Raw genomic sequence first — 12,747 nt, 5'->3', positions numbered from 1 at the left:
AAAAGTATTCAAGATTATTTTTTGAGCTAATCTACAAAACATTTTGCATTATGTCAAATCAAAAGAAAAATTCCAAAATCTGTCAACAATTTACTAAAAATTAAAAAAAGCAAAATTGTGAGGCTGAAAAAGGATTCGCCCCCTTTGTAATTACTATGCTAAATTTCCTGAGGTGTAATGTGCTGTATTACCATACCAACTCACCCAATTTGTTGATGTGGAATATAGGAGGATCACCTGTTTTCAACGAATTCACAAGAATAAATGCCCCCTCTCTCTAAGGTCCAGTAGTATGGTAGATTTTCAACAGACCAAACCAAAATGAAGACAAAAGCGTATTCAAGACAAGTCCAGGAAATTGTAGTAGAGAAGACAAATTTGGGGAAGTTTACAGGACCATCTCAAAGGCACTAAACATACCTGAGAGCTCAGTACAGTCCATCGTAAAAAAAAAAGTGGGAAAAATAAGAAACCACAGCCACATTGCATAGGTCAGGCCATCCCTTTAAACTTAGTTGTCAGGGAGGAATGGTACTTGTAAGAGAGGCTACTGTGGTGCCAGCAGTCACTCTAAGTGAGCTCGGAAGTTTGTGACTGCAACTGGAGATGAAGTTCGTGGCTCCACAATCTCTTAAGATCTTGCACAAAAAGGGTATTTATGGAAGAGTGGCAAGGAAGAAGCCCTGGCTAATATATATATTAAAAAAAAACTATATCCTTGCCCACAAAGGCTTTGCAAAGCATCAGTTAGAAAATACTGTAAAGATGTGGAAGAAGGTCTTGTTTTTGGAGGAGACTGAAGTGGAACTTTTTTGGCCTCGGCACTAAGCGGTACATGTAGTATAAGTCTTAATACTGTGCATCAGCCAGGTAACACCCTCCCTACCAAAGTATGGTGGTAGTAGCATCATGCTCTGGGGATGCTTTACAGCAGCAGGGATTGGAAATCTGGTTAGAATTGATGGGAAAATGAATGCTGTTAAATACAGAGAGATCTTGGGTAAAAACCAACTAGCCTCTGTCAGAAAGATTAAACTAGGGAGAAAGTTTGTCTTTCGGCAGGACAACAATCCAAAGCACACTGCTGGAGCAACCATGGAATGACTTCAAATGAAGAAAATTGGTGTCCTTGAGTGGCCCAGTCCGAGTCCTGACCATAATTCGATCGAACATCTCTGGCAGAACCTCAAGGTTGTTGTCTACTGCCTGTCCCTAACTAATCTGGCACAGCTTGTGCAACTTTGCAGGGAGAAATGGGCAAATCTTGCTTCATTATGTTGTTCAAAGCTAATAGAGACTTATCCAAAAAAACTACTGGCTGTAAGATCTATGAGAGATGGTTCAACTAAGTACTGAGCAAAGGGGGATGAATACTTGTGAACTGCTGACATTTCAGTTTTTTGAATTTTTAGTTTTTCATGTGTTACAATTTTCTGTCTTTTGGGTTGTACTGTGGAAAAAAGGAGCATGTGCTTCACAAAGATTCTCAGTTAAATAGATCAAAATCTTTGGTTGTAATACTCTTTTATGTGAATAAAGGGTTGGGGGCTGAACCCTTCTACAAGACAATGTATCTTTGGTCTTTATCTGGATTCTTCATTTATCTTCAACTAATTGTTGAGACTGTGATAGAACCATTGGATACTAGAGGGAAGGAGGGAACGTCGATTCAGACCATGAGAGGCCTGCGTCGGGCACTTTTCATGGCTTACAAGGCGCAGATTGGAAGGCATGAAGGATACTAAAGCTGGTGAATATTTTCAGATTTTATGCCAGATCTCCAGCATTTGGAACTTTTTACTTTCCGAAGACTGAGGTGGTTATCTTATAGGGGGATAAGTGATTGGTAAAGAGGACAGTGAGCTTGTTGTAGGATAAGGGGAAGGCATGTAAATGTCAAACAACCGAATTCATCTATGCCAACCAAGGTATCTGTATGAGCTAGCTTCATGCATGGGATGTGGACAGAAGACAGTGTAATGATAGCAAACAAGTTGTTGCCTATCTATGTTAATCCCATTTACTTACATTAGGCCCATATCCCTCTATGCCTTTCCTATCCAAAAACCTGCCCAAATGCTTTTTAGTGGGATATTTTCCAGCAGTTCCTTCTCTGACCAAAGTTGGGTTTCTCAACAGTCAGTACCACAAAGTTAAATGTGTGGCTGCATGCATTTATGTATGAATTTTGCATTTAGACTCCACATCTGGCTCATACTGGAGGATTAGGTTGGCACAACAGCGTAGTGGTTATCATGCTGGCAGTGCTGCTGGCAGATCATCAACTCGGTGAAAGACGCTCTTTGGTCGGCCCGAAACTTGATGATCTACCAGCACATGGAGATGCCCGTGGGAGAATGCTGCCGACTGGCACATTCTCGGCTCCAGGAGTACGTGCTGAGGGACGCACTGAAACTCGGTGCAGCCACCGCAAGGGCCCGGTGGGGAAGGACCACAGTATAGGTTTCTCCACCCGTGGGAGTGGGAGGGGTCGGTGGGCGGGGAGTATACCCCTCAACAATGATATGGTAAGCTGAACTACTGGAGTGCCACGTGGGTGGCTATAAATACGGATATGTACTGAGTATAATGGAAACGTATGTAAAGGATGAAAAGTTATTGAATGGTTTATTGTATATATTTATTTTTGAATAAAGTATATTTTGAAATTTAAAAAAACAGCGTAGTGGTTATCATAACACTATTATAGTGCCAGTGACCCAGGTTCAATTCCCACTTTATCAGCAAGGAGTTTGTGCATTCTCCCCGAGACTGCAGTGTTTCCTCCAGATACTCTGGTTTCCTCCCCACATTCCATAGACGTAAGTGTTAGCAGATTAATTAGTCACATGGGTGTAATGGGGAGGGGTGCACTATCATTGGGCTGCAATGGGTTATTACCATGCTCTATCTCTTAAATATATAATTTTTTGTATTTAAGAATTCTCACTCCACTGTTTATTTTATGTTTAGCAGATGTTTTACAATACAGATTAAACAAATGGTTAACACCTTTTCATTCACTCATGTGAACTCCCATTGCCACACCTCATATAACATTTTAAACTTCAGACTTTTCACACACTTTAAACAAAATACAATTATTGCTCAACGATCCAAACAGACTAAAATATAATCACAGACACCTCCAGGAAATTGTTTAAACCTTTAAGTTTTGATATAACAGACACTGAAAGACATTGCTCATGCAAAAATCCTGACACTCACCTCCCCCCCACCCCGGCTTCCATCTTGCATCATTTCATTTTGATTTGTTTTTCTCAGTGCCTTAACTTGCGGCCGCCCCACAATGATATGGGATCTTCTCTATCCAATGCAGCACCACATATTGGAGGGATTTATATTTGTGGCTTTCATCCTGATCCCAGCTTTCCCATTCATTATGGTTCAGATCGTGACATCACAGAAAGAGAATCTCATATGGCCCGGATTAAAAACATGCTTAATACATTTTCCTCCGTAGGTGCTGCTTGACCTGCTTAGTTTCTCCCGTTCTTTGCGTATTACTTCTGATTCCAGTATCTGCAGTCTCTTGTATCTTCATATGTCAGTGATGAGTTTCTTCATGAATTGGCATATTGGAGGGAGATTGAAAATATGATTAAGTTGTACCACAATTTCCACCTCTCATTCAACATCAACAAAACTGAGAAGGAATTTCTGTAGCTGAGGATGGTAAATCTATGGAATTCATTGCCACCAACTGCTGTAGAGGCTGAGTCATTGGGTATATTTAAAGTGGAAGTTAATAGTTTCTTGATTATTCAGGATGTCAAAGGTTTCAAGGGGAAGGCTGGAGAATGAGGTTGAAAGGGATAATAAATCAGCCATGATGGAATAGCAGAGCAGATTCAATGGATCAGATGCCCTATTTCTGCTCTTATGTCTTATGGTCTAAAACCAAAGAACTGATTATCGACTACAGGAGGAAAAAGCCAGCGGTCCATGATCTAAATCCTCATTAGGGGAGACAGAGATGGAGAGGATCAGTAGCTTTAAATTCCTTGGTAGCAGCATATCAGAGGATCTGTTCTGGGACAGCACATAAGTGTAATCACAGAGGTGGCATGACAGCTTCTTAGAAGTTTGCGTAGTTTTGGCATGTCAGTAAAAATGTTGGCAAAGTTCTAAAGTTGCACAGTGGAGTGTATGCTAACTGGTTGCATCTCAGCCTGGTACAGAAACACCAATGCCTAGGAATGGAAGAGGCCACAGAAAGTGGTGGATACAGCTCAGTCCATCACAGGCAAAGCCCTCCCTGTCATTGAGTGCATTTACATGGAGCGTTGCCACAAGAAAGTGGCATTCATCATCAAAGACCCCCACCAACCATGCCATGACTACTTCTCCCAACTGCCATCAGACAGGAGGTACGGAAGTCTTAACACTAGGCTCAGGGGTACAACTGTCAAGCTGTTGAACTGGCATGACTTCACTCACTATGACTGACGGACTCACTTTCAAGGACTCTTTGCAACTCATTTTCTCAGTATTGTTTTTATTTTCAGCTTGTCTTTTTGCACATTGGTTGTCTGCCAGTCTTTGTGCATAGCTTTTTTAAATTAAAATTCTACGGTATTTCTTTTCTTTCCCTGTAAGTACCTGCAAGAAAATAAATCTTGAGGTAGTATATGATAACATATACATACTTTGATAATAAATTTACTTTTAACAAGTTGATCATATTACAATGTACACTAGGGATCTCTTCAAGTAAGAGCTCAAAGATAGTCCTCTGATCCAAAAAAATTCCAGCAATTTGTGGTATTTGCATTACAGTAGTTATATCTGGATTTCACATTCATTTTATTTAAGTATTTGATCTTTGTTTTTATCTCCTGAGGAGTTGCCTCTATCTAGCTGACAGATGGACTTGTTTTCCTTTGCTAGACAGCCATTTCCTCCATTCTTTGCAACAGTGTATACTAACTTATGGTTTTAGCTTTCTGCTGTGAATCTGCTGATCTTATAATCAGCTCTCTTGCACTTTGCCTGCATTCCAACTTCCCTTTATTTATCTCCTTTCTGACTAGTTATGCCTTGCAATCGAAACACTTCCCTAATATAATGACTGCTCTGCCCTCAAATGTGACCTTAAACCACCTCCACTCTTGACGTATTTTCCGTTCAACCCTTTCCAGTTTGTATGACATTTAACGATATTACAAACTTACCCAAGTTTTTTACGATTCCTAGGGATTCCTCTTTCAAATGGGAACTTTAGCAGAATAACGTGTTTGCTATGGGAGCGCATCCCAGCCAGGAGAACCCCTTTGAGTATTCAAATTTCCATAGATAGGCAGAGGTTTCTGAGCACAAATCATAAGACACCTAAATTATCTCTTTTGTTAGTGGTTAAGGGATGGCTCCTGGAATGTACAAACAGAATATTAAGTCTAAAAGCAGACAATTCCTGAACTGCCCGCTAAGTGGCAGGGATACCTCTTTAACTATAGAGGAGGTGACCACTTAATACCTTTACTGATCTTATCAAGAGTGCTAAAATGAGAGCCAATTAATGTGACTGTTCATTTATTATATTCTCCTCTTGCCATACCATGGACTTGACTTAGATTGTGTCTGATTTTTGCACAATGGTCTTGGTTTTGCAGTCTTTTTCACTGTTTGATTTATAAAAAAAAATGTGCAGCAGTGAGATCTGGACTATATATGTTAGGCAGGAAAGAAGGTTCAACACCTTCCATTTAAGGTGCCTTGTCACATCTTAGGCATCTCCTGGAGAGACAAAGGACCCAATGCTGAGGTTCTCTCACATGCCAGCCTCCCTAGTGTGTACACCCTGCTCAGGCAGTGCAGGCTGCACTGACAGAGCTATGTCTGCCGCGTGCAGGATGGCCACATTCCAGTAGACATCCTCTGTGGTGAGCTGACTTCAGACGAGAACAGCCGGTCGCCCGCGACTGCGTTATAAGGATGTCTGCAAGCGGGACATAAAGACACTGGACATCAACATTGAGTCCTGTGAGGAACTTGAAGCTGTCCACACCAGATGGAGAAGCACCTTGAAGCCACACATTAACTCAGGTGAGTGAAAATTCCTGAAAGCGGCAGAAGATTAACGGGCCCGTAGAAAGGAACTCAACATCTCCAGCAGAGCTGAGACCAGTTATCGATGCAATCTTTGCAACAGAAACCGCCACTTTTGCATTGATCTCGTCAGTATAATTTATATTGCACATTGTCTTTACCTACTTGTCAGTTTTTATTGTACTGTACTTCACCATACTTGTGTAGGTTGCGACCAATGTTCCCTCTAAGGTTGTGTGCGTGCATATCTTTTGCAACTAGCACTCAAAAGAATTTAAACTGCACACAAAAGGTTGTCACTCTCTACCTCATTGACATGTTAAGTATATTTCACGACCGTACACAATCACATTTCCTTTTCAGGGATCTGATGCGGACGGTGTTGACAACATGAGTTTACGATGATATGTCTGCAGATTTTATAACTGGCTTATTTATACTGTTTTTATTGAAGAAATTATTCAAGTGTGCACTTGTCACTAGGCACTAGTGCAAGGTTTTTGTGCACACTGTTCATTACAAATTAGAGGGGGCATTGATGCATCCTCAGCGAAAAGCATGCCCCTGATCATAGCCTCGCACTTTTTTGATTTTGGCCCTTAGGTGGGTGAGGTTAAAATGCCTACGTCTAATCCAGGGTGGAGGTAGATTCGTTCTGTAGCAGTGCCAAATGTGTGCCTCAACTGCTTTCTACTTTGTATTCTGGAACAAGCTTTGAATAATACTTGGCCACCTTTGCACCACTGGAACTGGTTGTGGCTTGCATAATCCTCAATGTTGTGCTTTGTACTGTTTAAAATTTCTAACACTATATTTATATATAAACTATATTTATTATTTAGAGATGCGGCACAGAATTGGCCCTTCTGGCTCTTTGAATATTAATAATATTTATCTTTGTAAGAAATGGGTTCTAAAGGTAATCCAAGAACAAAATGTACCTTTTTATTGCTTTGTGTGAGAGTGATGTAGATAGTAGCATTTAAAATTTGTTGATGATAGAGGATGCTTGCTCAGGGCAGAAACGTCAGCATAGATCTTTCAGACATAAGGGCACCTCTCTTGTGTAATTTTCCAGGTGCTATGTGCTTAATTAAAATTCAGATGAGAACCTGTTCTGTGCTGCAGACATAATTCATATCAATATTAGTTACATTCTTTTACAGCAACTCACTATTTGAACCTTTCTGTCTGTGTCTGTGTTCAAGTGTCACCATATTCAATATTTTTTTCTTTTCTTTAGAGGTGGTGCGTTGTTGGTCACTCCAAGTTGCCCTGGATATCATATCATGATACCATTCATTACATCCTTCAGATCTGTTCAGGTTAGCACTGCTTGTTCAGATTTCAATCAATGCATGGTGGATGAAGAATTGATGCTAAATTAATATTCTGAAAGAAGTTTTAAAGAATTGTATTGCATGTGTAATTTGCAGCATTGATGTCATAATTTTAAACTATCATTCATAGTTAACTAAATGCTGTTCAGAGATCATGGAGAGTGTTTAAGAAAAATGTGTACATGGAAGCAGTTTCTTGTGAGAACTACAATAGCACCACAGAGAGTGGGATGTGACTTTTTCATATTTTGTGCACTCCTTGAGTAACCCAGCATTCTGTCCACCAGTAGTGAGATCCCCTACACAAAGCAAGAATCATTCAGGAAACACAAGAGACTGGACCGCAGATGCTGGAATCTGGAGAAAGAGATTCAAGTGGGTTGGACAGTATCTGTGCGAGGAAAGAAATAGTCCACATTTTAGGTGGAAGCCCTGCTGCTTGACCTGCTGAGTTCTTCCAGCTGATTGCTTGTTGCTCAGGAATCACTCAGGAGCTGGATGCTTTAGTGCCACACTATACAAGTTGGTTTAAGGAACAAATCATTATAAAAGTTGTCATGCACATGGGGCTAAGGATATGGCAAGTGTTGGTGATCACTGTCTGTAAGGAGTTTGTATGTTCTCCCCGTGTCGTGTGTGTTTCCTCCAGGTGTTCTAGTTTCCTCCCACATTCCAAAGATATATAGATTATTGGGTTATTTGGTTAAATGGGCAATGCAGGCTTGTTGGGCTGAAAGGGCTTGTTATTGTGCTGTATCTCGAAATAAATTTTTTAAAAATGAAAGACTTCAGGTTAAATGATGTTCAAAGGCAGAAATTAAATATACCAGAGGAGAAGTAATGAATCTGATTGTTGTTCATTTTCTTTTTGCCAAGTATGTAAGAATAAAGATTTGCATATATATAATGCTCATTACATTTCATGGAACAGTGAGTAGCACTTAAAATGTAATGGATTGCAAGTGGTTACAGAGGGAAATGAAAGAAAGCGTGACAAGAGTGTGATGAAACGATAGTTGACAGAAGACGGATAAAGCAGTGAAAGAATTGCAAAAGATGGCCTTAAAGCTGATTGCCAGTGATCAAGTGAGATGAGAATTATGCTGCTGTTGAAAGCCAATTTCTCAGCTGTGACATTAACTTTATGATTTGGCAGCTCTTGAGCCAAGCAGCCATCATTCACAAGCCAGGAGGATGTGCTCAGCAAGTAAGATAGGTGCTCATATGTGAGACCATAACACTTAGCAGAATTAGGCCAATCGCCAGGTCAAACTGCTATGCCATTTCTTTGTGGCTGATTTATTACCCCTCTCAACTCTGTTCTCCTGCCTTCTCCGTATAACCTTTGATGCCCTTACTAATCAAGAACCTGTCAAACCCCGCTTTAAATATATCCAATGGATTGGCCTCCACAGCCATCTATAGCAGTGAATTCCACAGATTCACCACGTTGTATGTGTTCATGACCCAGTGTCCACACACAGACTTATTGACATCACACGAAAAGTCTTGAAAATGTAAAGATTTTTACTCATGTATGTGAATGATGTAAGAAATAAAGTCAGTATGTCAAAAAAAAGTTTAAAGGCATACCTTTTTCTTAAGAATGGCAGAATTTAATTTGAATGGAATCTGAATATGGCTCTTGAGATTGTGTTTTAAAAATTCATTCTGTTCTCACAAGTTTAGTCTATGTGCAATTTAAAATTAAACTTCTGTCTTTAGAGTTGAGTCGAAGCTGGCAAATTAGCCAAGAAGAGGTTAAATTTGGGTTGCAGGGATGTGAAGGAGATGAAAAAGGATATTGGTTTTAATTTTCCCTGTTCCCACAGGCTTAAAGAAGTTTTTAACACACTAATCGACAGTGTACTCGACATAGTCAATTGCTCACTAGTTTCTGGCATTTTTACAGATTCCTTAAAATCTGCAGTAGTTAATTGAATTGGCTTTATTACTAACACCCTTCATATACATGAGGAATAAAAATCTTTATGTTACGTCTCCATCTAAATGTGCAATGTGCAGTTTGTAGTAATTTATAATAAATAGTATTTACAACAGGATAGTCAATATAACATTAGAAATACAGTTGCGTCAGCATGAGTTATGCAGTCTAATGGCCTGGTGGAAGAAGCTGTCCCAGAGCCTGTTGGTCCTGGCTTTTATGCTGCGGTACCATTTCCTGGATGGTAGCAGCTGGAACTGTTTGTGGTTGGGGTGACTCTGGTCCCCAATGATCCTTCGGGCCCTTTTTACACACTTGTCTCTAAATATCCTGAATAGTGGGAAGTTCACATCTACAGATGCACTGGGCTGTCCGCACCACTCTCTGCAGAGTCCTGCGATTGAGCGAAGTACAGTTCCCATACTAGGCAATGATGCAGCTAGTCAGGATGCTCTCAGTTGTGCCCCTATAGAAAGTTCTTAGAATTTGGGGGCCTATACCAAACCTCTTCAACCGACTGAGGTGAAAGAGGCACTTTTGTGCCTTTTTCACCGCACAGCCGGTATGCACAGTTGAAGTCAGAACTTTTCATACACACTAGCCAAATACATTTAAACTCAGTTTTTCACAATTCCTGACATTTAATCCTAGAAAACATTTCCTGTCTTAGGTCAGTTAGGATCACTATTTTATTTTAAGAATGTGAAATGTCAGAATAATAGTAGAGAGAATGATTTATTTCAGCTTTTATTTCTTTCATCAATTTCCCAGTGGGTCAGAAGTTTACAGACACTTTGTTAATATTTGGTAGCATTGCCTTTAAATTGTTTAACTTGGGTCAAACGTTTTTGATAGCCTTCCATAAGCTTCTTACAGTAATTTGCTGGAATTTTGTTCCATTCCTCCAGATTGGTGTAACTGAGTCAGGTTTGTAGGCCTCCTTGCTCGCACACGCTTTTTTAGTTCTGCCCACAGATTTTCTGTCGGATTGAGGTCAGAAAATGATGTCAAGTCTGGTTCATCCTTGGGAGCAATTTCCAAACGCCTGAAGGTACCACGTTCATCTGTACAAACAATAGTACACGAGTACAAACACCATGGGACCACGCAGCCGTCATACCGCTCAGGAAGGAGACGCATTCTGTCTTCTAGAGGTGAACATACTTTGGCGTGAAAAGTACAAATCAATCCCAGAACAACAGCAAAGGACCTTGTGAAGATGCTGGAGGAAACAGGTAGACAAGTATCTATATCCACAGTAAAATGAGTCCTATATCGACATAACCTGAAAGGCTGCTCAGCAAGGAAGAAACCACTGCTCCAAAACCACCTTAAAAAAGCCAGACTACAGTTTGCAAGGCACTTGGGGACAAAGATCTTACTTTTTGGAGAAATGTCCTCTGGTCTGATGAAACAAAAATTGAACTGTTTGGCCATAATGACCATCGTTATGTTTGGAGGAAAAAGGGTGAATCTTGCAAGCCGAAGAACACCATCCCAACCGTGAAGCATTGGGGTGGCAGCATCATGTTGTGGGGGTGCTTTGCTACAGGAGGGACTGGTGCACTTCACAAAATAGATGGCATCATGAAGAAGGAAAATTATGTGGATATATTGAAGCAACATCTCAAGACATCAGCCAGGAAGTTAAAGCTCGGTCGCAAATGGGTCTTCCAAATGGACAATGACCCCAAGCACATTTCCAAAGTTGTGGAAAAATTGCTTAAAGACAACAAAGTCAAGGTATTGGAGTGGCCATCACAAAGCCCTGACCTCAATCCAGTAGAAAACTTGTGGGCAGAACTGAAAAAGCATGTTGCGAGCAAGGAGGCCTACAAACCTGACTCAGTTATACCAGTTCTGTCTGGAGGAATGGAACAAAATTCCAGCAACTTACTGTGAGAAACTCGTGGAAGGCTATCCAGAATGTTTGACCCAAGTTAAACAATTTACAGGCAATGCTACGAAATACTAACAAAGTGTATGTAAACTTCTGACCCACGGGGAAAGTGATGAAAGAAATAAGAGCTGAAATAAATCATTCTCTACTATTATTCTGACATTTCACATTCTTAAAATAGTGATCCTAACTGACCTAAGACAGGGAATGTTTTCTCGGATTAAAAGTCAGGAATTGTGGAAAAACTGAGTTTAAATGTATTTGGCTAAGGTGTATATAAACTTCTGACTTCAACTGTACAGACCATGTGAGATCTTCGGTGATGTTTCTGCCAAGGAACTTAAAGCTGTTCACCCTCTCAACCCCAGATCCATTGATGTCAATAGGGGCTAGCCTGTCTCCATTCTTCCTGTAGTCCACAACGAGCTCCTTTGTTTTTGCGACATTAAACCCCTGTTTAAAAACTCTTCTGATTTGGACGATTTTAGACTATTTTCAACCTGCCTTTCCTAAGTAAAATTCTAGAAAAATAATTTTTTTGACAATTAAGTGAATACTTAATAATTTCATTCTTGACAAATATCAATCAGATTTTAATCAAAGTACAGAAACTGCATTGCTTAAAGTAGTTAATGACTTGTAGCATAATGCTGACACAGGTAACATATCAATTCTTGGTCTCTTAGATTTGATCAATTAGCACAGCAATGCGATAACACACAGCTGTATTTGTCTATTATACCAAATGACCCTGAGGCTCTTGAACTCTCAGGTGTCTTACTAGCATTACAGAATGGATGAGTTCAAATTTCCTTAAACTAAATAAGGAAAAAAACCCCAAAATTTTGGTTATTGGTAGCAATAAGAAATGTATGAATGTTAAAAGTATACTTGATCATCTGGCCTTACAAATCAAGCCAGAAGTAAAGAATTTATGCATTATTATTGACTGAGGTAAATTTCAAATCACATATTAACCATACTATTAAGATTGCATACAAGAGGAATTCTGCAGATGCTGGAAATTCAAGCAACACACATCGAAGTTGCTGGTGAACGCAGCAGGCCAGGCTTTAGGAAGAAGCACAGTCGACGTTTCGGGCCGAGACCCTTCGTCAGGACTAACTGAAGGAAGAGTTAGTAAGAGATTTGAAAGTGGGAGGGGGAGGGGGAGATCCAAAATGATAGGAGAAGACAGGAGGGGGAGGGTTGCTATTAGGACTGCATTCCTTCATTTAAGAAACAATCCAAGAGTTCAATTTCTTATAAGCTCTCAAGATACTGAAAAATTGATACACACTTTTGTTTTTAGCCAATTAGACTACTGTAATGCACTCTTTTCAGTGCTGCTTGAGAAAGATATAATCAGCTGCGGCTTGTTCAAAATACAGCAACAACAATCTTAACCAAAAAAAGAATATCTGAGACAGTTTCACCAGTTTTGGCATCATTAAACTAGCTGACTGTATCCTTTTAAAATGCTCTTAATTTTA

The 12,747-nt window shown here is 40.0% G+C and overlaps 1 protein-coding gene across 2 annotated transcripts in view; it reads left to right on the top strand.

The window, feature by feature from the left end:
• LOC134358369 (erlin-1-like) overlaps nt 1-12,747 on the top strand; it is a 52,176-nt gene that overhangs the window by 17,137 nt on the left and 22,292 nt on the right. For both annotated transcript variants that reach the window (XM_063070517.1, XM_063070515.1), the window contains exon 4: nt 7,313-7,394. In XM_063070517.1, the coding sequence (XP_062926587.1) occupies nt 7,313-7,394 (82 nt within the window). The remainder of the gene's footprint in view (nt 1-7,312; nt 7,395-12,747) is intronic.

The sequence above is a fragment of the Mobula hypostoma genome, chromosome 18, assembly GCF_963921235.1.
Source record: "Mobula hypostoma chromosome 18, sMobHyp1.1, whole genome shotgun sequence".
Lineage (NCBI taxonomy): Eukaryota > Metazoa > Chordata > Chondrichthyes > Myliobatiformes > Myliobatidae > Mobula > Mobula hypostoma.
The sequence above is the reverse complement of the archived record's forward strand: the minus strand, read 5'-3'. Positions and strand labels throughout refer to the sequence as shown.